The sequence below is a fragment of the Cibotium barometz genome, chromosome 62 (genome assembly GCF_041138505.1).
Source record: "Cibotium barometz isolate CiBa-2024 chromosome 62, ASM4113850v1, whole genome shotgun sequence".
NCBI classification, from domain to species: domain Eukaryota; kingdom Viridiplantae; phylum Streptophyta; class Polypodiopsida; order Cyatheales; family Cibotiaceae; genus Cibotium; species Cibotium barometz.
In genome coordinates, this window is record NC_141107.1 from 35,643,924 (window position 1) to 35,664,048 (window position 20,125).

Sequence of the window (20,125 nt, forward strand, 5' to 3'; positions counted from 1 at the left end):
CGATTCGGCACTCAGAGTAGGTTTGACTTGTCGTCCTCCACATCTTCTATCCGAGACATTGCCTTCTTTTCCTATCGCTTAGCTTTAGCCAAAGCTTTATTTTGTTTTCTTCATCCTGCCTTGGTGAGTTTAGGCATATCAGGCTCTTGAAGCGTTGCTTTCTCCTCTTGTTTTCCTTCCAAGGTTATCTTACTCAATTCTCACCCTAGTTCTTAGAGAACTCTTCGTGAACCTTAGTGACTTTGAGATATCTTAGCCACTGGGCATCCGTGGGTTTACTTTGTAATAGGGCAGTTTGTCGAGGTGATATACCTCTTTTATTTCTGCCACTTCCTAAGGCGTTAGGTGTTATTACGACCTTGCGGTCCATACCCTTTTGAGGTGGAGGCTTCATCCTCTGTTTCTTTTTCTCTAGGTTGCACATTTACCATGTGCACTAAGGTGGTGGGAATGATTCCAATTCAACGTACTTGATTCCTCTAGGGGGCAGCACATCTATGGTGGCAAGCACATGCATCCAGTTTTCACTAAAGTCTAGAGGTGGAAGCAACGCATATATTTCGGCCTCTTCATCCTCCTTAACTGGTTGGGAGACTTGTAATGATGTGGTTCATTCTATGGTGATCAAATCAGCTCTAAACAATTGCCCCTCCATGGGGTGTGCCTTCCATGTATGGAGATCAGTTTTTAAAATTTGTGAATCCTTTCAAATATACACTTGGTCTAATGTCCAATCGTGCACCACCTTGGCTTCCCTCATAAAGGGTCTGGCTAAGATAATGTCATATGAATCTCGCTAGCGCAGAAATTCTATTACAACAAATGTATGATGGTAATAGAATGAAAAGACCTTAAGCCTAACTTTTTTCAATAGCCTCATTGATCTTGAGGATGTTCCATCTACCATCTTTGATGATTAGGTTTTCTCTTTCTAGCTCTAGCTTTCCCCAATTCTTCTAGCATCTCTTGGAGATAATGCTCACACCTGCACCACCATCCAGGATAGCAAGTGCTTGATACCCACAATGGCAGATTAAAATTGCGGCATTCGTGCCATCTCTCTCATAATACCTCCCAAATTGGTTGGACAAGTATTTTGATGAATCTGGGTTCTCTCCCTTCATTCTTCCTTCTACCTAGTTCTTGACATGTGCCCACAATGCCGGTGTGTTGCGTAGCAATGGTCCAAGTGGCATTTTGATAGTTGTAGACAATATTGTTGAGAGACTACCAATGTCTCTAGGTTCTCTAGCAAGTGAGGGCTCCTTCCACGTGTTTGTCTCATAAAATCAATGCTAGGGAATGAATTCTTAATCTACCCCCTCAAACATTCTTGCCATCAGATCACTATGAGTTCCTTCTTTAGACCCCTTTGGAATTGGAGAAGGCACATCCAACTTCCTTTCTTTTAATAGCTCATTTCGTGGATACACTATATCCGTAGCCCTGTTAGCCCTCAATTGGGCTTCACGGCTGCATTGACATTCCTCAACAAGGGCCTTATCTTCCTTATTTCTTCAACAACATTTGGATATTCTCCAACACCCTTGGGGGTTGCTGGCCTCTCTTTTGGCTGCTCATCTGGTTTCGGCACTTGGTCATCTCTTTCCATTGATTGGGTGGATCTGGTGTCAATGGTATCTTCCTCAGATCCATCCTGAATTATGACCATGGTATCAACCTTGCCCACCTTTTTCACTCTTCTCCTTCTCCCAGTCTTAGAGATTGCAATACCTCCAGGGTTCTTCCCTTTGTCCACTTGTTTCACTTGTACACCTATCAAGACATTGAGTGGTGCGATATTTCTAGGTTGACACTTATAGGCTCGATGGTGGCATGGTTAGAAGTAGAAGCAAAGCCATAGACACGATATAGGTAGTCCTTGATCAGATGATCAACACCACACTTAACACATGAAAGAGTTGGCATGGCACTGATTTGCACTGCTATTAATTGAGTTTGCCCAGCATTAGTCACATTTTTTAGAGGACACTCCACTACTTGATGAGGTCCATTACAATGAAAACATTGTATGGGTCCCCTTCTCATAGTTGAGTTTATGTATTTTCCCTTCCACCACTATGCCGTGGTTTGAAACACTGGTATTGGCATGCTATTTTGTAAGACAATACTCCGGTGTGATTTTTGTTGGTTTCTCATAGTAGTCATTATTTACTTCTACTTCACGCATGGCTTCCAACTTTTCCAAGGGTTCTTCAATCAACACCTGGTTGATCTTTGGCCTATGGTGGTTGTGGTGGTAAAATAGGCGGCGTCAATGGTGACATGTCCTACATTCCTCTTGGGGTAAGTAGAATGTATTCGGCTACCTTGTAGCCACATTGGTTTGCATCGGTGGTGCTGTGATGAAGCTAGAGGCACTCTGGATATGTTGGAAATTATGCTAGAGGTTGGATCCTTGGATATCTACACATGGCAGTATTGTGGTTCTCTGGGCATTCCCTAATGCTTCTCTCCTATCCCTTACTTTGACAGCGAGCACAATAGAGTAATTGCCTTGGTCCTAGGTGAGGGCATTCAATGCTTCTATGATTTTGTCTATAGATTAAGCACCAAATCAGCTCTCTCCGGGGGTAGAGATTAGCATTCCCTAATGCTTCTCTCCTATCCCTTACTTTGACAGCGAGCACAATAGAGTAATTGCCTTGGTCCTAGGTGAGGGCATTCAATGCTTCTATGATTTTGTCTATAGATTAAGCACCAAATCAACTCTCTCCAGGGGTAGAGATGGGCATTCCCTGATGCTTCTCTCCTATCCCTTACTTTTAACTTCTCCAAGATAGCATTACTGAGTTCTTCCACTGTCATGTTGCCAACTTTCTTGTTCTTGGGTCCCGTGTCCTTATGACTAGAGACTCATGATGTCGCTATCTACCGAAGCTACGTTGGCGTCTTCCGGTTTGCGACAACTCAAGCATGTTATCCTCATATTCAATCTCCAATTTACAGTAGAGTAGTCGGTCAGGCTAACACCAGATAATCATGCATCTTATGATCTCAGACTCCTCTCCACAAGCAAGGCAATAGCTAATCATCAGTTAGCCTTTCCCTCAATTTACATCTTGAGTTCAAGTGTTTGAGCCAAGAAACATAATCTCACATAGACTCATTTTCTTTTTGCTTGATGTTATGGAGTTGTGGCCATAGGACTCCATCTATCACCACTTCGAGTAAAGCTCAGTATATGAACACATTCTTAAGCTGAGTGAAATTGAGTTTATCCTCAGGCTTTAGGGTTTGATACCATTGGTGGGATTTCCCTTCTAGGGTCAGAGAAAAAGCATGTATCATGGTTACAACACTCATTGGCCCACATGTTTCACAGGTTGACTCAAAGATCTCTGTGTTGGATCAGGTCCCCAATCTTCCGAGAACTTTTGCACAAGCTTCGAAATGAAGTGTTGCTTCATCTGAGATGGTCTGGATTCAAGGGAAATGCCTAGTTCCCTAACCATGCCTCTGCCCATTTATGTAACCATATTCAATAGAGGTCCACCCTTGTGACCATATTTAGATCTACGTTGGGATCCTGCCATTGGCCTTTGAGGATCTTCCCCCTACCTAGACCTCCTCCTCTTCATTCATAGGTTCTTCTATTCAATTCGGGTCTATGGTTGGGTATGGGTAAATCCTCTCATTACTTGGCTCATTATTTTGCAGCCTCAGCCCACCTTTGTTGAATTAAAAGTTCCATGTTCTACAAGAATGTGGGATCATTGATCATGTCATGTATATCCTCTCTTGTGTAGAACCGATCTCCTCCTGAAGTTGCCCTAGGTATATTGTCCACTTCTTCTTGTGTTTTAAGGACTTTATCATCCTTAGGTTCCTCATTGATGGGTTCTAGGGATGGTATCCCTCCTTCTGTCATTCCCATCCACATGTTATCAATGTCATTTCTAGATGTTTCTAAATCTTTGCCATGTGGTCGAAACAGATTCAAATTATCCATTTCCCTCTATTCCGCTCGTTCTTCGCATATCAAGCTCTTGCCTTTTTAAACTCAGTAGAAATTATCTTTTTAAGCTTGGTAGCCACAATTGTCGCCCTTCTTTAGCCATCTTCAAGTCCATTTCCACTTAGATGTGGGGAAGAAGATTTGACCTATCTTAGAAGCATTTTCATTATCCCTCTAACCTTAGGGGTTGTCCCGCTAATCCTCACTATGTTAGCATTCTTAGGGCCAAAAGTTAGGGCTATTTGGGTTGGCAAGTCTAGTATTAGATAGTGTCATGCGCTTGTTGATAGGCCTATGCCTACAGATTGCGCTTCATCTTCTGTGCCATGTTGGAGACCAAAAAATCCCCTAGCCATATCAAAGATTTCGCTGGATTTCGCGAGAAGAGGGTTTTTCTTCCTCTCCAAAGCCAGAGAAACTTAGCCCTTCTTCCATGCTTCGCTACTTGTTTCTATGGTGGTCAGATTTCTCCAAGTTGCAACATTCAATTGAGTGCTCCCTGAGCGACCTAAACTAACACTTCTTTGGTAGGAAGAACCTGGGTTATTAGATGCACTATCGTCGGGGACAAGGTCATCTCCAATGAGTTTCCCTAACCTCAGGTGCATGAGAATGTGTTTCAACAAGCTAAATCATTACTCCAATCGGTACGCTTGGTTTTCTGTCGAATTGACTCTTCTCATCGTTTGTGAAACCGTAGATTCCGTGAAACAGTGGACTACAATTCACGTCTCGTGAAGTAGCAGACCGTGTCTCATGTCATGAACCATTTATGTTTCACGCTTTGAAATCTCACCTTAGAATTGTAGTAATTCGAGTCGGGGTGGCTCCTATATGGTGCACTTATGAACCTCTCTTACACAGCTGGTCTGACAACCCTTTAATATGTGAACAAGACCTTTCTCGTCTCATGAAGTAATGAGTCTTTGCCAAATCGCAAATTGTGGTTCACGTCATGAACTAGATGGTGTTTTGCATCATGAACTAGAATGTGTTTCACATCGTGAAGTATTTCGTTGAACTTTCATGAGATAAGATTTTTTCTTTTCTTTGTATCAGATGTGTCAGGATAAGGTGCCCTAACTTTAGTAAGGTAATCCTAAATTTTTTGGCACTGATTGCAGAAAGTGTTTCACGTCGTGAAGAAGCCGACTACATTTCATGCCGTGAACTACCTCCTGCACTTTCATGTGTTAATAGCCGAATCAACAGAATGATGTTTAGAGTGCAGTTTTCCTATCCAAAAGATCCAGAAAGGTTGTGCCAAAAGCAATTGGAATGCAATGCAAGTCACCAACACAACAATGGCTCCTTGTTTTTGTAAATTTTATGATTTTTTGGAAAAAGCAGAACAAAATTGGTGGTGAAAACAACAAAACTGAAAGAAAAACCAAGTGTAGCTTTCCTCTAAGCAATACCAAGTACTCACCCACACTTCCAAACACACGATTTTCCACAACTACTCTAATTTCTTCTCTTCCACACAAACCTTATCTACATAATTTTTCACAATACACCTTCAAAATACAAAGGCAATAGTGAATCTTGCATAATGGGAGCTGGAGCTCTAAGAGAATGGACGAAATAATGGTGTTTCCCCAAAAACGGCACCAAAAATGTTATGGCCTACTGCACCTCCCAAGGGAAGTCCACACATTCACCAAATTGACAAGTAATAGACTACAACCGTCGCAGGGTACTTGCCAATGCTTCGAGCTCATGTCCCTTGAGGCTCTCCAAGCTCGCTTTGGGAAGCTCCAACCTCATATCTCCACCTCCATGCTGTCATCGTGGAGTCACTCACACCACATGCAAGGCAATCTCTTCCTCTCACTCTCTCACACTTGTACAAGCATGAAAGAGGCACATGCACTAGAGTACATCTCTCTCTCTCTCTCTCTCTCTCTCTCTCTCTCTCTCTCTCTCTCTCTCTCTCTCATACACAAGACAAGGGAAGAGTTCTCATAGCACAAAGGGGGATTGTGTTCTTTCATTTTATGAGAAATTACCTTTTATACATCTCGCCCTTATTCACACTTGGTTGCCCAAAACTTAATATAAAGCCTTGGTTGGCCAATATCTCATAATGTACAATTTTTATAGTGCCATTACATAACACTTATTAATGTCCTCAAATGGAGGAGCATCTTTGTTAATCCATAGTAGGATTAACATGGGTGACCATAGAAAGGTCACTGGTGGTGGCTGAGGGATACTACCAAAGGAAGAAGCAAGATCTTGGTGCCAAGGATGTGATCCATACAAAGAAAATCTAACAAAATCATCATCATGCTCAAAGACCATACCAAGGAAAGAGCCAGATCTTGGTGCTAAGCATGTGGTCTGCACAAAGATGTAGCGAGGAAAAAAAAGCTAACAAAGACCATACATCAAGTTACATAAAAATAAAATATGGAGGCCCAAAAAGAAATAAAAAGGGAAAGATAAAGTAAAGCAAACATGGGCTTTGGAAGAGGAGGAGCAGCTTCAGAAGTAAATCCAAGAACTAGCCACTTCTTCCGCTCAACACGAAATACCAACTTCCCTACCTGTTGAACCTTGGGAAATATTTTTCTACGAGCTTTCTTTTATGAGATTTTTTGGCATTCACACAAATTTGGGAGCTTTTTCACACATTAAAATGTAATACATATTAAAAAAAACTAATGTAACAAGGGCCAATCATAAGACAAAAACTTTTCATCACAAAATTATAACTTATTTAGAGAGATTGTTTTAGTCTTGATAAATGATCCAATCCATATCTTGAGGTTTTTCATGTTTTGACGTCTTCTTGACCTTGAGCTTACATAGAAGTAAGCTGTTCAATAGTGTGGATGAGTGCACGATAGAGAGAAGATAAAGAGGTCGCTTGTGTTTGATGGTCCTTCACAAAGCCTAAGGAGTCCCCAATAATAATTTCCCCACCATGTTCATCTCCTATGTATGTCCCTATCCACACACTCTATGCTTCCACACCTCTATGTCTTCATGCTACTAATGCATAGAAATATTTTAGCATGGAAAACACCCTCTAAGAAAATAAGTTTAGCTAGGTGTTTTTTGCCCTTAAAAAAAACTATTAATAGTTCCTTCTCTCACTTCATTTTCATTTCACTTTTTTAGAGAGCTTGAGCTCAAGATCTATGTAGACACCCACGTAATAAGGACACCAACACATCACCACATTAGCATAGTCGTACATGGATATGGCACGCACCAACAAGAACACCGCACGTGTTACAAAACACAGTGCAAGGCACCCAATGACCATACACTGGCGACACCATGGAAGAGAGTGACCCCTTGGATTCTAGGACACGCCCAATGGGATCACCAGAGTCCAACCCTCCTCCCACAGCAACACCAACGTGCACACATGCAAGCCCTTCTAGTGGGAGCAAGCGTGTGAAGAAGACCCCACAAAATGCAACCACCCCAGAGATCAAGACAGAGAGGCTGATGATAAGTAGCTCGACTGGGTTGGTGAAAACATTCCTACATTGCATAGCACCATAGGTGGCAAGACCCTACTACCCAGGACAGGGTCCCCTACCTACCCGCTTGATACAAAGGTACCACAGCAACAGGAGGAGGAGGATTCAGACTATGAGAGAGACCAAGAGGAGGTTCTTGCAAAGTGCGCGCAAGCATAGAAAGGTCAAGCTCTTCAAGCCAAGGAAGTCCCAACCTCGCCAATGCACTAACACAACACAGAGAGCTCCAAGGAGAAGAATGCGCCAAGGGCATAGGGCTCTATGAGAAATCAAGTTTTATCAGAGGAACACTGAGTTGCTAATAAAGAAGAGTCCCTTTTGCTTGCACAATGAAGGAGATTCTCCAACGATATAGAACAGAGTTCTGTGTGTAGGGGATTGCCCTTGAAGCATTGCAAGAAGCCTCCGAGGCTTACCTTGTTGGGCTTTTTGAAGACACCAACCTCCTTGCAATACATGCAAAGAGGATTACCATATCTGCCAAGGACATGCAACTAGCTCGGCGCATTCGAGGCGAGCGAGACACGATCTAGAGATCTTAGATGTTAACCTTTTTTTTGAAGTAACTCTTGTTACAAAGCCAGATAACCTTTTTTTTGAAGCAACTCTTTTGTTACAAATGAAACCCTTTGTAACAAGCCTATCTGGCTTTCATTTGTAACCTTCTGTGATAATTAAAATTTTAAGTTTCTCTTACAATGTCTCGATGTCATCATGTTTGTTTAACATGGAGTGTCTATCATGTGCCAGTTTGTCACCCAAGGCATCAAAAATGCTCCTAGAGGACTGAGGAAGCTGTCTGTGCCAGAACAATGCGAATTTGGCCTCTGTAACAACGGCGATGTAGGCTCAAAATTTGCACTGTTCTGGCACTTCTCCCCTAGCCACTCACGATCATTTCTAATGCATTTATAATGAAGTTAAGCACACTAATTGTGAGAAACAGTAGTTTATAAGATAAAAACACCTTTAATCACATTGTGTAAAAATATAGTGTTTATCATCCAATGCATCAAAATTGCTCCTGGAGGACTAGGGAAGCTATGTCGCCAGAACAGTGCGAATTTAAGCTCTGCAGCGGCGATGCAAGCTCAAAATTTGCACTGTTCTGGCACTGCTCTCCTAGCCACTCAGGATCTTTTCTGATGCATTTATAATGAAGTTGAGTACACTAATTGTGAGAAACAATAGTTTATAAGCTAAAAACGGCTTTAATCATATGTAAAATTACATTGTTTGTCATCCAATGCATCAAAATTGCTCCTGGAGGACTGGGAAAGCTATGCCAAAATAGTGCAAATTTAGGCTCTGCAATGGCAGTGCAGGCTCAAAATTTGCACTGTTCTGGCACTGCTCCCCCAGCCACTCAGGATCATTTCTAATGCATTTATAATGAAGTTAAATACATTAATTATAAAAACAGTAATTTACAAAATAAAAATACCTTTAATCATGTGTAAAAATACATTATTTGTCATCCAATGCATCAGAATTTCTCCTGAAGGGCTAGGGAAGCTATGCCAGAACAGTGTGAATTTGGGCTCTACAGCAACGGTGCAGGCTCAAAATTTGCACTGTTCTGACACTAGCCACTCAGAATCATTTCTTATGCATTTATAATCAAGTTTACATTGATTATGAGAAACAATAACTTACAAGAATAAAATATCTTGAATCATGTGTAAAAATACATTATTTGTCATCCAATACATCAAAATTGCTCCTGAAAGGGCTGGGAAAGCTGTGCCAAAACAGTGCGAATTGCCAATTTAGGCTCTGCAAAGCGGTGCAGGCTCAAAATTCGCACTGTTCTAGCACTGCTCCCCCATGCTCCTCCCAGGTTCATTTCTGATGCATTCACAAAAACATTGATGGTACAAACTAGAAAAACAATGATATACTTGATGAAAATAAGTTTGCAAAAATTGTATTGTATTCATAATAAGAAGTGATACATCATCTTTACAAAAGCTTTCTTACAATATTGAGCTTCCTTCTCTTGTTATTAGGCAGAGTGTGCTCAAGGAGTGATTGGGCTATTTCTTGAGGATCCTCTATGCCTATGCTTTTGGCTATACCTATACGAGCAAGAAGCTTACCCCTAAATCCAGAACCAAAAACATCGAAGGTAAGGGATTTTTTAATCAGAACTATACATTTGGTGCTATGTTCCGCCATAAAGGCTACACAGAGCACCTTAGAGAGGGCATTCAAAAAGAAGAGAGTGAAGGCAGATTGAGGGGTATAGCTCTGTGGATAATGGCGATGCCATCCACCACAGAAAGTCAACCAAGATAGTGCGCCAACGCAGCATCATGTCCATGGACCTTGGCCTGGTCTCTGCTCTGCTGCCGCCTCTCCCATAGTAAATGTGACAATTTCAACCACCCTCTGCAATCAAAGGAAAAATCAAAATATTTTCCTATACATAATTACAAATGTTTCTAGATTGTTAAAGGTTAATTATTACCTCTTGCTCAATGTCTTCTTTTGCTAAAGTGCTGGTGGGGGCAGAGAGGTCAATCGAGGATTTAGCCTCATCCTTTTTTGGTGCTTTGGTCTCCTCCATCACTTCAGCAGCAAGGGTATCCTTTTCAGCCTCTAGGCTATCTTGTAAGGTTGTGAATTTCTCCTCTGGAACTGGGGCTTGCTTCGCGGTCTCAACCACAGTTTCCTTGACCAAAGCAACTATCTCTGCGATAGATTCTCCAAGGGGTAATATAGCACTATCTAGGTGAGGACCGAGGTTGGACGTATCAAGGTCCACCTCACATCACGTGCATATAATGCCCAAGCATTCATCCATTCTCAAGCCAGTTGCCTTTTCAAGGTCATGAAGAAATAAGTATTCTTCACCTTCCACCACAATGGTGCTCAAGAGATTGATCTCAAGCTCTGGCAGCACCTTGCTCTCCTCGTGTGGGGAAGATGGCCCCGCATATTCTACTACAGTGGGCTGTTCAGCTACTGCTGCAGATTGTGCACCCTCTGGAAAGTGCTCTGATGCAAGTTGCTCTTCCACACCAGCACTCGTTTCTACTACCTTCACGTCCTTGTCATCCCTCAAATACCCTGCCAACTGCAATGTAAGCATCTCTACCTCCTCATCCGAATCCTTATCGCTAATGAGGAATGCAAAAGTGCGAGCCACAAGAGGAACCTAATTCTTAAATTGCCCTTCCCCAACCTCTTCACCTCCTGCTTATTGAAGGTACAGTAAGCTCCTGCGGGGATGTAGATGTCGATGAAGCGTTTAAGGCGTTGGATGTAGGGGCGGGCATATTGTTGAATGTACTTAAGCAGCTCAACAGGCACCCATCTATCATTGGGGCAATGGGGAAAGGAGATGGAGTGGGGAGCCAAATATTGCTCCATGTATGCAATCTACGTCTCATAATGTTGGGACGCAAGGGCGAGCGATTTTTTAAAGTCGACTTCACGAGAGAACATGACAAAGAGCTCGCTCTTGCCCGCCCACGAGGTGGTGGAGAGGAACTCACAGAAGTTGTCAAAGTGGGTAGCCATGTGAATGCAAAGAGATAGTGTGAGCTCGTGCTTGGTTTCTATCGCGTCAAAATGAGAAAGAAGGCACCTTTTAAAGTTTGGCCTTTTCACACTAGACCGCTAGACAAAAAAATATATAGTTTGTAAAAATATTAAGATTTCAATTAAATAAAGATTGGTTAAAAAAGATCCTACTACAAAATTACAAGCATGTCATCTAATCTAAAATTATTATAATGTCTTCATTTTTTGCCCCTCTTGTGACACTTACTTCATGTTGATCTCCATCTCCTTGTTGACTTGAAAGCTTGTCATTGCCTTCATCTCGATATCCTGAAACTCTTGCCCCTCACGTGCATCAAAACAGAGGCTATTTTCCCATATACTCAGTTCATCTTCAAGCTCTTCCACATGCCTACTATGTGTTGGTAGGGCTATGCACCTTGCTGCTGAAAATTCAAGGTCCCCCATTTGCCATGATTCTGAGACCATGGTTGTCCCCTCCTTATGCTTTCCAATCTGTAAAAATATAGAAAGTGGCACAATAACCAGAAAGTGTAAGGGTTAATTCTAGACATGTAGTGGAATCAGATATACCTTTCTTCTCATCAACTTGAAACTTGACTCTTCCACATTGTCAAAGCCCATGATGCTAAAGTGTTGACGCAGGTCTGCTAGGCTCCAATGCTTGCTTGTTGCCACTCACTCAATCCATCCATTTTGCATCATCACAGCTACCTCAATAGGCATAATTTCTTCTTCTGAGGCTTGAAGTGGGATCCATGTCCCGTGCTTTTACATCCATCTTTGGTAGTGCAGACGCATGTACAAAATAGAGCATGCCTTCAAGAACCTGAAAGACACTATAGAATCTACTACATTGCACTTGTACACATCACCTTGATGTGACCCCTCATTAACCTCCCAACCCTCTCCTAGTAATCCTTGAATGAGGTCAGACCGTACCTCCTTATTACAAATATACATTGTTTTTGTTTGGTGCATTGGCATGGAATTGAACATGTGCACAAAAACATGTAAAGGACAAAACCAATTTAGCCCTACTGACCTAGATGCCTTTGAAAACTTGAGTGATGTCTTGATATCACTTACCATCTTAAACTTTAAGCATAAGATGGTCCAAGCATCAGGTTTGGGCCATTCGGGATTGTTAAGAGGGGGGTTGGGGATCTCTTCTAGCTTGCCAAATAAACCTGGTTTTTTATCTACAAAATATGAGTGAGAAAAGAAAAAGATATTGTTCTATACAAGATCACTTGGGCTTTGAGATACAAACATTGCCTCTCCAATGGATGCATGCATAGCATAGAAAACTCCAGTGAGGCTTTGGAGTGGTTGTTCCTCAACTAAATTAGAGGGGAAAATATCTGCAGAGAGACATAAGAAAATGGAGAATCATAAAAAAATTTAAAACAAAAAATCTAATATTAGCATGTTGTTAAAGCTGTGTTTATGTTACACTGACAATTTGAAGGAAACCTTGGTCGTTGGCCTTGAATGTACAGGTCTCCAAGGGTATACACATGTTGCACTATGGCAACCAGTCCTTCCTTCTTAGTATGCTTGAAGCCTTATAGCCGCCCCTTCCAATGATGTAGCATATTCCCCAGTTGACGCACTCGATGTGGTCCCTTAGAGCTTGGCTGCATGTAGACCCAAGCCCCAACCCTGAATCTTGTTGGAGCCCAAACTCCATTCTCATCTCTTGTGTTATGCAGCACAAGCTCTTCCACCTTCTCCTTAGGTCTTCTCACATTACTGGAAGAGGCCATGGTGGTAAGAAAAGAGAAGAGGCCATGGTGGTAAGAAAAGAGAAGAAGGAAAAAGAAAAGCTTGTTTTATAACAAAGGAGTGGAGAGGAGAGAAAGTTCAGGGTTTTCAGTGCAGCAATGGAAAGCTTAAAAGAGGGTTAGAGTTTGAGAATAGGCTTCCTGAACCTAGAGTAGACTAAAGAGGGATAGAGTTTTTGCAGCAATGGAGAGGGAGGGAGCTTGAGAGACAGAGAGAGAGAGAGAGAGAGAGAGAGAGAGGGAGATTGAGAGGGAGGGAGCTTGAGAAGGAGGGAGAGATTGAGAGGGAGGGATCTTGAGAAGGAGGGAGAGCTTGAGAGGGATGGAGCTTCTGCAGCAACAATGGAGAGCTTAGAAAAGGAAGAAAGAGGGAGAGAGAGCTTGAGACTGAGGGAGCTTGACAAGGAGGGAGAGCTTGAGAGGTATGGAGTTTCTGCAGCAATGGAGAGCTTAGAAGAGGAAGAAAGAGGTTCAAAATGAGCTTTCCAAACCTAGAGTATGTTGGGGGGAAGTTTGAGAGGGAAAACACACTTTTGGGAAAAAAATAAAAATTTTTAATTTTTAGGGTTTTTAATCTGCGCGATTCTAGGTGGGGGGACCCCTAAGTTTGGGCCCAAGAGGTAGGGGGACAAGAGTAGTAATTAGGCCCCATTAGCAAACCAAAGCCTAGGGCCCCTAGGATCAAAGAAGTCAAAAATGTGCACCCAGCAGCCCTCTTCCTATATTGGTCCATTCCTAATCAAAAGTTAATCCAAGAGGCCCTCTTCCTATATTGGTCCATTCCTAATCAAAAGTTAATCCAAGAGGCCCTCTTTGGGTCCAAAAAAATTCCTAATGAACTGCTATATACAAAAAATTTACCCAAGTTTTCACTGCTAGACAGTGACCACAACAACGTTTTTTCACTGCACAGGCAAAAATACAGTGCCCAGCAAAATTTCGTTGCTCACCAGCGAGCTAGCAGAGAAATTTCACTACTTAGCAGGCGACCTGCGAAAATGTGACTCCCGCCAACGTGAGCCGACGTGAGCTTCTCTCCCTTTCCCTCTCTCCTTTTCTCCCTTCCCCTCTCTTTTCTCTCCCTTCCTCTCTCTTTCCTCTCCCTTTCCCTAACCCTAGCCTAATGCATAGAGCTCTAATAAAGAGCTTTGATGGAGAGCTCTCCATCAAAGCTTTCTATTAAGCATTGTGTGCATTATGCTAGGGTTTAGGCTTAACATAAACTAGCTTTTCCATTCACTTATGCATTAGGAGTAGGGTTTAGGGTACTCACCTCTTTTTTCGCTTGTTCTTCTTGCTTACTAATGTGTTAATGAGGACTAACTTTTTTATTTATTATGTTTCTTTTTTATAGGATTATTCAAGTAAGCAAGGTTTTGGGCATAGCCTCTCATACGGTAAGCCCTCTTTCTTCATTTGTGCTTCTTGTCTTTGTGTTTTTGCACCCTTGGGTGCCGAGGATTGGTCAATAGGCAATCGGCTTTTTGCATAGGCTATGCATAGGGTATGCATAAGGCCTATGCATAGCCCTCTTATGCAATAGGGCTTATACATAGGCCTTATTCATAGCCTTATGCATAGGCTATGCATAGGGTATGCATAAGCCCTATGCATAGCCCTCTTATGCAATAGGACTAGGCTATGCATAGGGTATGCATAAGCCCTATGCATAGCCCTCATGCAATAGAGGGCTAGGCTATGCATAGCCCTCTTATGCAATAGAGCTTATGCATAGGCCTTATGTATAGGCTATGCATAGCCCTCTTATGCAATAGAGCTTATGTATAGGCTATGCATAGCCCTCTTATGCAATAGAGCTTATGCATAGGCCTTATGTATAGGCTATGCATAGCCCTCTTATGCAATAGCCGTATGCATAGCCCTCTTATGCAATAGGGCTATGCATAGGGCGTATGCATATGGCTTATGCATAGGCCCCTATGCATAGCCCTCTTATGCATAGGTCGTATGAACTAATGAACTAATGTTTTGATTTATTATGATAATCTTTTGTAGGTCTATTCAAGCGAACAACCTCCAAGGGCATAGGCCACGCATACGGTTTATACGGATCCGGCTAGTAGCGGTAAGCCCTCTTTATTTATGCTTCTTCTCTTTATGTTTTTGCACCCTTGGGTGCCAGGGATTAGTTTTAGGTCAAGAGCCTATAGGCCTATGCATAGCGTATACGGTGTGTGGAAAGTCCTCAGAAGCTATCATCCGAAAGGGGCACTGTCCATCCTGCTTGTCTAAGTAGTATTGTAGGAGGTCGTAACAATGTCCTAATATCACAGGCTGTATTTTTTGTCTAAGCTTGTGTTGTTGTTTTCTCTTGGTTGGCTTGACATTGTCGAGGTAAGTGGCCTTATTCATTCAACCTCATGTTTATTTTTCCCTAGGGTGCCGGGTTTAGAAAATCAATTTATACATAGAGATATGGGGCATTGTTACATGCCATCTAGAATGCTGCTTATGTCAACCTCATGTTTATTTTTCCCTAGGGTGCCGGGTTTAGAAAATCAATTTATACATAGAGATATGGGGCATTGTTACATGCCATCTAGAATGCTGCTTATGTCAAGTTAGGAGTGGTTATGTGGTTATAGTGGAGGGGGAGGGCCGTTGTCCACCCTGCTTGTCTAAGCAGTATTGTAGGAGGTCTTAACAATGTTCTAATATCACATGTTGTATTCTTTGTCTAAGCTTTAAGTATGGCTTGGGTTAGAGCAATCGTGTTTTGTTGCCTATGCATGTATGTAGCAATGTCGATCCCGTCACAAGATCCCAATGTGGCCAATCTGTTGTCCATTATAAATGAACGATATGGGCAGCAAGCTTGGTCATAGTTTACACAAACATAGGTATGGTTCCATCAAACCTTTTCACATACACAAAGTTAATCTTTTATACATTCTATTTGTCTTATATTTTAATCTTATATGCAGGCAGGCTTACAGTCGGGCCAGTTGACGCCATGGTGACAGACTACCCCACTTGGCCAGTCGTCGATGCCGTGGGGGCAATCTACCCCACTTGCTCAGTTGGGGTAGACGTGCCTTTGATAGACGTGGGGCTGAGTGGTGCAAGCCCATCACAATATGGTTGTGATGAGCCTACACCACCTTCCTCTACTAGACCCACCCCCGCTTCCTCACATCCGTCTTCACCATGATGACGACGTAGTAGGGAGTCTAGGGGGTAGTAGACGTGCTAGCGCGGGGGGGAGCAGACTGCTTTTCCTTTGGCAAAAGCAGCACTAGGTCTCCCGATGCATCTCCCCAACAGGGGGGCTATTCATCTACACATTATGAGCCAACCCCCAGGAGACCCATTCCATCGTTGAATCCACGCCTCCTACCATACACCGTGGATGCATATGGTGCCCTCGTGATGATGGATGTACGAGGAAAGCAAGTCATGAATCGTATGCATGTACTTGCAAACCTAGAGTTTGTGAACTCCTTCAAAAAGTGGAAAGCACAAGATAAATTTTCTAAGCAATATGTTATCGATGTACTAAAGTCGGAGTTCCACGTGCCACATACGGGTCTTTGCTTGTCCAAGAAGCTTTTGCTCTCTACTAGGAGAGCAAATATCAAGAGAGCAGCAAATAATAATTTCGAGAAGCCTAGCATGTATAGAGCTGAGGAGTGGAGGCACGCACGCAACTTCGTGAGAAAGCACCCAACTTCAGCTCCGGCGGGAAATCCTCCTTTCTTGCTCGTTTCGTAAGTATCATTTCTTCTCTCCTTTCATTTCATTTTGTACTATGTTGTTTTCTTGAAATAATTGTATATTTTCTTAGTTGTTTTTTGTAGTAGAGGGAGGTTGTTGGGCGTGACCCAACAAAGGAGGAATATGACTATGGGTATAGAGCCCCCCGTCCGCAATTATGGGCGTGGATGCGTACGCGAGGTGTACACTTGGATGAGTTCGTTTTGGGGACTCAAGCTGATGGGGTAATGTGTTGCCTAAACCATTCTCTTTTATACATCTAATTGTATTTTAATGCTCTTGCTTACCTTACGCTTGATGGCATGTATGTAAGATGAAGGGGAAGAAGAGGAGGAGGATCCAGATTATCAGCATGAAGCAAGTGAAGAGGATGAGGAATCGGATGATGAAGATCACTCGGAACCCGATAAGGATTCCAGTTAGACACCTCTTCATTGTAAAAACTTTATGTATATATGGCCAAAGGCCCAACAATTTCTGAAATATAATAACTTTTTGGGCTCAATTGCATTCTCCACAATGTATGTGTTTCTTATATTTGTGTTTGTGTTACAAATCTGAAACTGTGATTCTGTTTTAATTTTTTTAAAAAGACCTAGGGCGGCAGACTAGGGAGTCCTTTGCAGACTCCCCAATCTGCCCCAACTCTTTTTTTGCTGTGCAGAGCATTCGTTGCTCAGCAAAACGAAAATATAGCAGCGATATTTTTGCTGCTTGAGCAGCGAGTCTATTGCAGCGAAAATAGCAGTGTTTCTAACGGCGAAAATGGGCCAACACCTAGCTACCCCTCTAGTTATAAAAATGCTGCTATTTTTGCTACTAGACCCTCATTCTGTTGTAGTGAATATGCTCTTTTCTTGCTATATGGACAATATGGTTGGATCATAATTATGAGGTGTTTGCACAACCTCAGATTGACAAGTATATATACTTCCGTAGATCATTACATCAATCATTGCATGGCAGTTTTGAGCTTCAATAGATTAATTAGCAAAACTATGAAGTGTTTTTCCACTATTTTTAGATGTATTTTAATGAGATCCTCTCACTTTTAGGGTTCTTGAATATAAGATAAAATAGTGGTTCCACAAAACAGAGAGATATTGCTTTAAATGAATAATTTATTTACGATTTTTCAAATATTCAAATTGCATTTGCTAATTCTTTACAAATTTCGGTCGGCAAAAGTGGTGAAGATACTGCCCCAGAAGTGGGCGGGGTACGCCGTGTGGCAGAGGTGGTAAACGTCGCGCAGGACCAGGCGGTATCCGCGCGTTAATCCAATCAAGCCCCGTTTCCGACTTCGCTGTCAACTCGTCGCATTCTTCACAATCACGTGTGATACGCCCCATTCGCCAGCTTTGTTCCCTCGAAAGCCAGCTGCCACTAATTCTCCCTCTCCTATTAATCATGCATATCACAAACACACACACACACACACACACACACAAACAATTACATACACAGGCCTGCTGTTGAGTCGGATCGCTTTTCTTTTGTTCCTTTCCTCTTTGTCTCCTTCTACTCGCTCTGATCCGAACTGTTTTCGTTTTTTTTGTTTTTCTGGTACAATATAGAGTATTCAAGCATAAATCAATCAATCTCCCGCGGCCATTTAAAAAGCAAGCTGCATTCAGCTAATATACTGTACCAATTTTCAAGCTCTCCATTAATTCTCAATGGCTGATCGACTGCATCCCATCGATCATCAACCACCTCTTGACGATCAATTCTCAGATTTACCATTATACGACAATGACAAGAAGCAGCAAGCAGGCGATCCGCAGCTGCATCATCATCATACCTTGCAGATAGAGAGTCACGGGCCAGCTCCAGCGAAGCAATTTCACCATCCACCACTACAGCAGGCCGCTGAATCTGGGGCAAGTAAAGTCGCCCCTCCTAAAGATTTTGTGTACAAAGTGCCCCTCCCCCTCCCTGCCAATCACCCCAGCAAGACCTCGAAGCGGCATCCCCGCAGCCCCTGCTGCCGCTGCCTGGCTTGGTTCTGCTCAATACTTCTCTCCATCACCCTCTTTCTGGCCATCGCCGTGCTTGTCTTCTATCTTGTAGCCCAGCCCAGAGTGCCCAAGTACGCCGTGGAAGACCTTAGAATCTCCAAGTTCAACATGTCAGGCCAACCCACAGGAATAACGTCCACCTCTCGAGCAGAAACAGGTCTGTATCTGAGCTCGGAAACCCTCCTCGCGATCAGCGCGCGTAACCCTAACAAGAAGTTGGGCATCTTTCACGAGGACGTGAGCGTTTCGGTCTTTTATGAGGGCGTCCTGATCAGCTCCGGGACGATTTCTCCATTCTATCAGGGCCACAAGAACACCACTATGCTGCAGCTAGACCTGCATGGCAACGATGTCTCGTTGAGGCGGGATGTTGGGGCGAGCTTGACGACGTCTCTGGCTGCAAAGGCCAGCCTCCCCCTGCAGGTGGAGACGTTGGCCGTGGTGGCCATCAAGCTCGGGGCCTGGAAATCCAGCCATGTCAAGCTCCGCCTCGTCTGCTCAGTACAAATTGGCTCTCCCACCTCCTCCGGCAATGCCGAAGCCTTATCCAACAGCTGCGACGTCAAGATTTCATCCCGACGCTTACCATTTTTGCTGCTTTTCGCCTCCAGATAGGCTGCTGTATAACTCATCTGGCAGCGAAAACGTTTCATTTCACCTACTTGAGCTCGATTTGTTTCCTGCACTAAACGTTGCTTGTGATCCTTTTTTTGCTGCTGCAGCAGTAATAGTAGTCGTAGTGAGAGAATCTGGTAGTAAAAGTTTATTTTTCTTGGTCCTGCATGATGCAGCATTCAGGGAATGGGTGGTTTTATTGAGTGTGGTCAACACAATGTATAATCCCAGTCCTTCATCAACCTTTTTTTATCGTAGCGCTCTTTTTTTTGTGTGTGTGTGGGGGGGTTATTTTCTATTTCTGTTAATGTGCTGACACATTTTTTAGTTGATTATTGAGTTATTTCAATGTTTTACCTTCTATTATGCACACGTATGAGCTAGCTACTACACATGTGCATTCCTTTATTGTTTCATCAATTGTAATTACCAACTGCTTGCTTGGAAATTTCTAATGATTGTGTCCATGTTTTAGAATTTTTATGCAATGAACCTTCAACCAAGGGATATCAAAACGTTGAGGGAAAAAAATTATATATACTAGAAAGCACAATATGTGTGTGAGAGAGAGAGAGAGAGAGAGAGAGAGATGTGTATGTTTTTTGGAATCATGTGGAGATGTCATAATATGAATAGGTGGGAGTTGAATAAAGCATTTATTAGTTCGTTTGTTTATTCGTTGTATAGAAAAAAAAAAGGTAATCACTACATAACTCCCTAGATATATATGAGCATATCTAGGAAAAGTGAAGGGAAAATGGAGCACTTTCCTAGATAGGCTAACTAGGAAACATAAATTTCTTTCCTTAGATATCCTTCTTGTATGTACGATAGATTGTATATCCCTATGTAGGGACTTACAAGATTATTATCACGTGCGAACCCTTCTGTATGCTAAGAATAGAGTAGGTTGAGTAGCCTACCTCTAGAGCCTGGTCACATGGGAACAACGAACCAGCCTAG

At 42.6% G+C, this 20,125-nt stretch overlaps 1 protein-coding gene across 1 annotated transcript; it reads left to right on the top strand.

Moving 5' to 3' along the window:
* Window positions 1–18,001: 18,001 nt before the first annotated feature.
* LOC147604414 (NDR1/HIN1-like protein 10) lies at window positions 18,002–19,182 on the top strand. Its single transcript, XM_086795474.1, has one exon. The coding sequence runs from the start codon at window positions 18,206–18,208 to the stop codon at window positions 19,160–19,162; it is 957 nt and encodes a 318-aa protein (XP_086651600.1). The 5' UTR covers window positions 18,002–18,205; the 3' UTR covers window positions 19,163–19,182.
* Window positions 19,183–20,125: the final 943 nt, after the last annotated feature.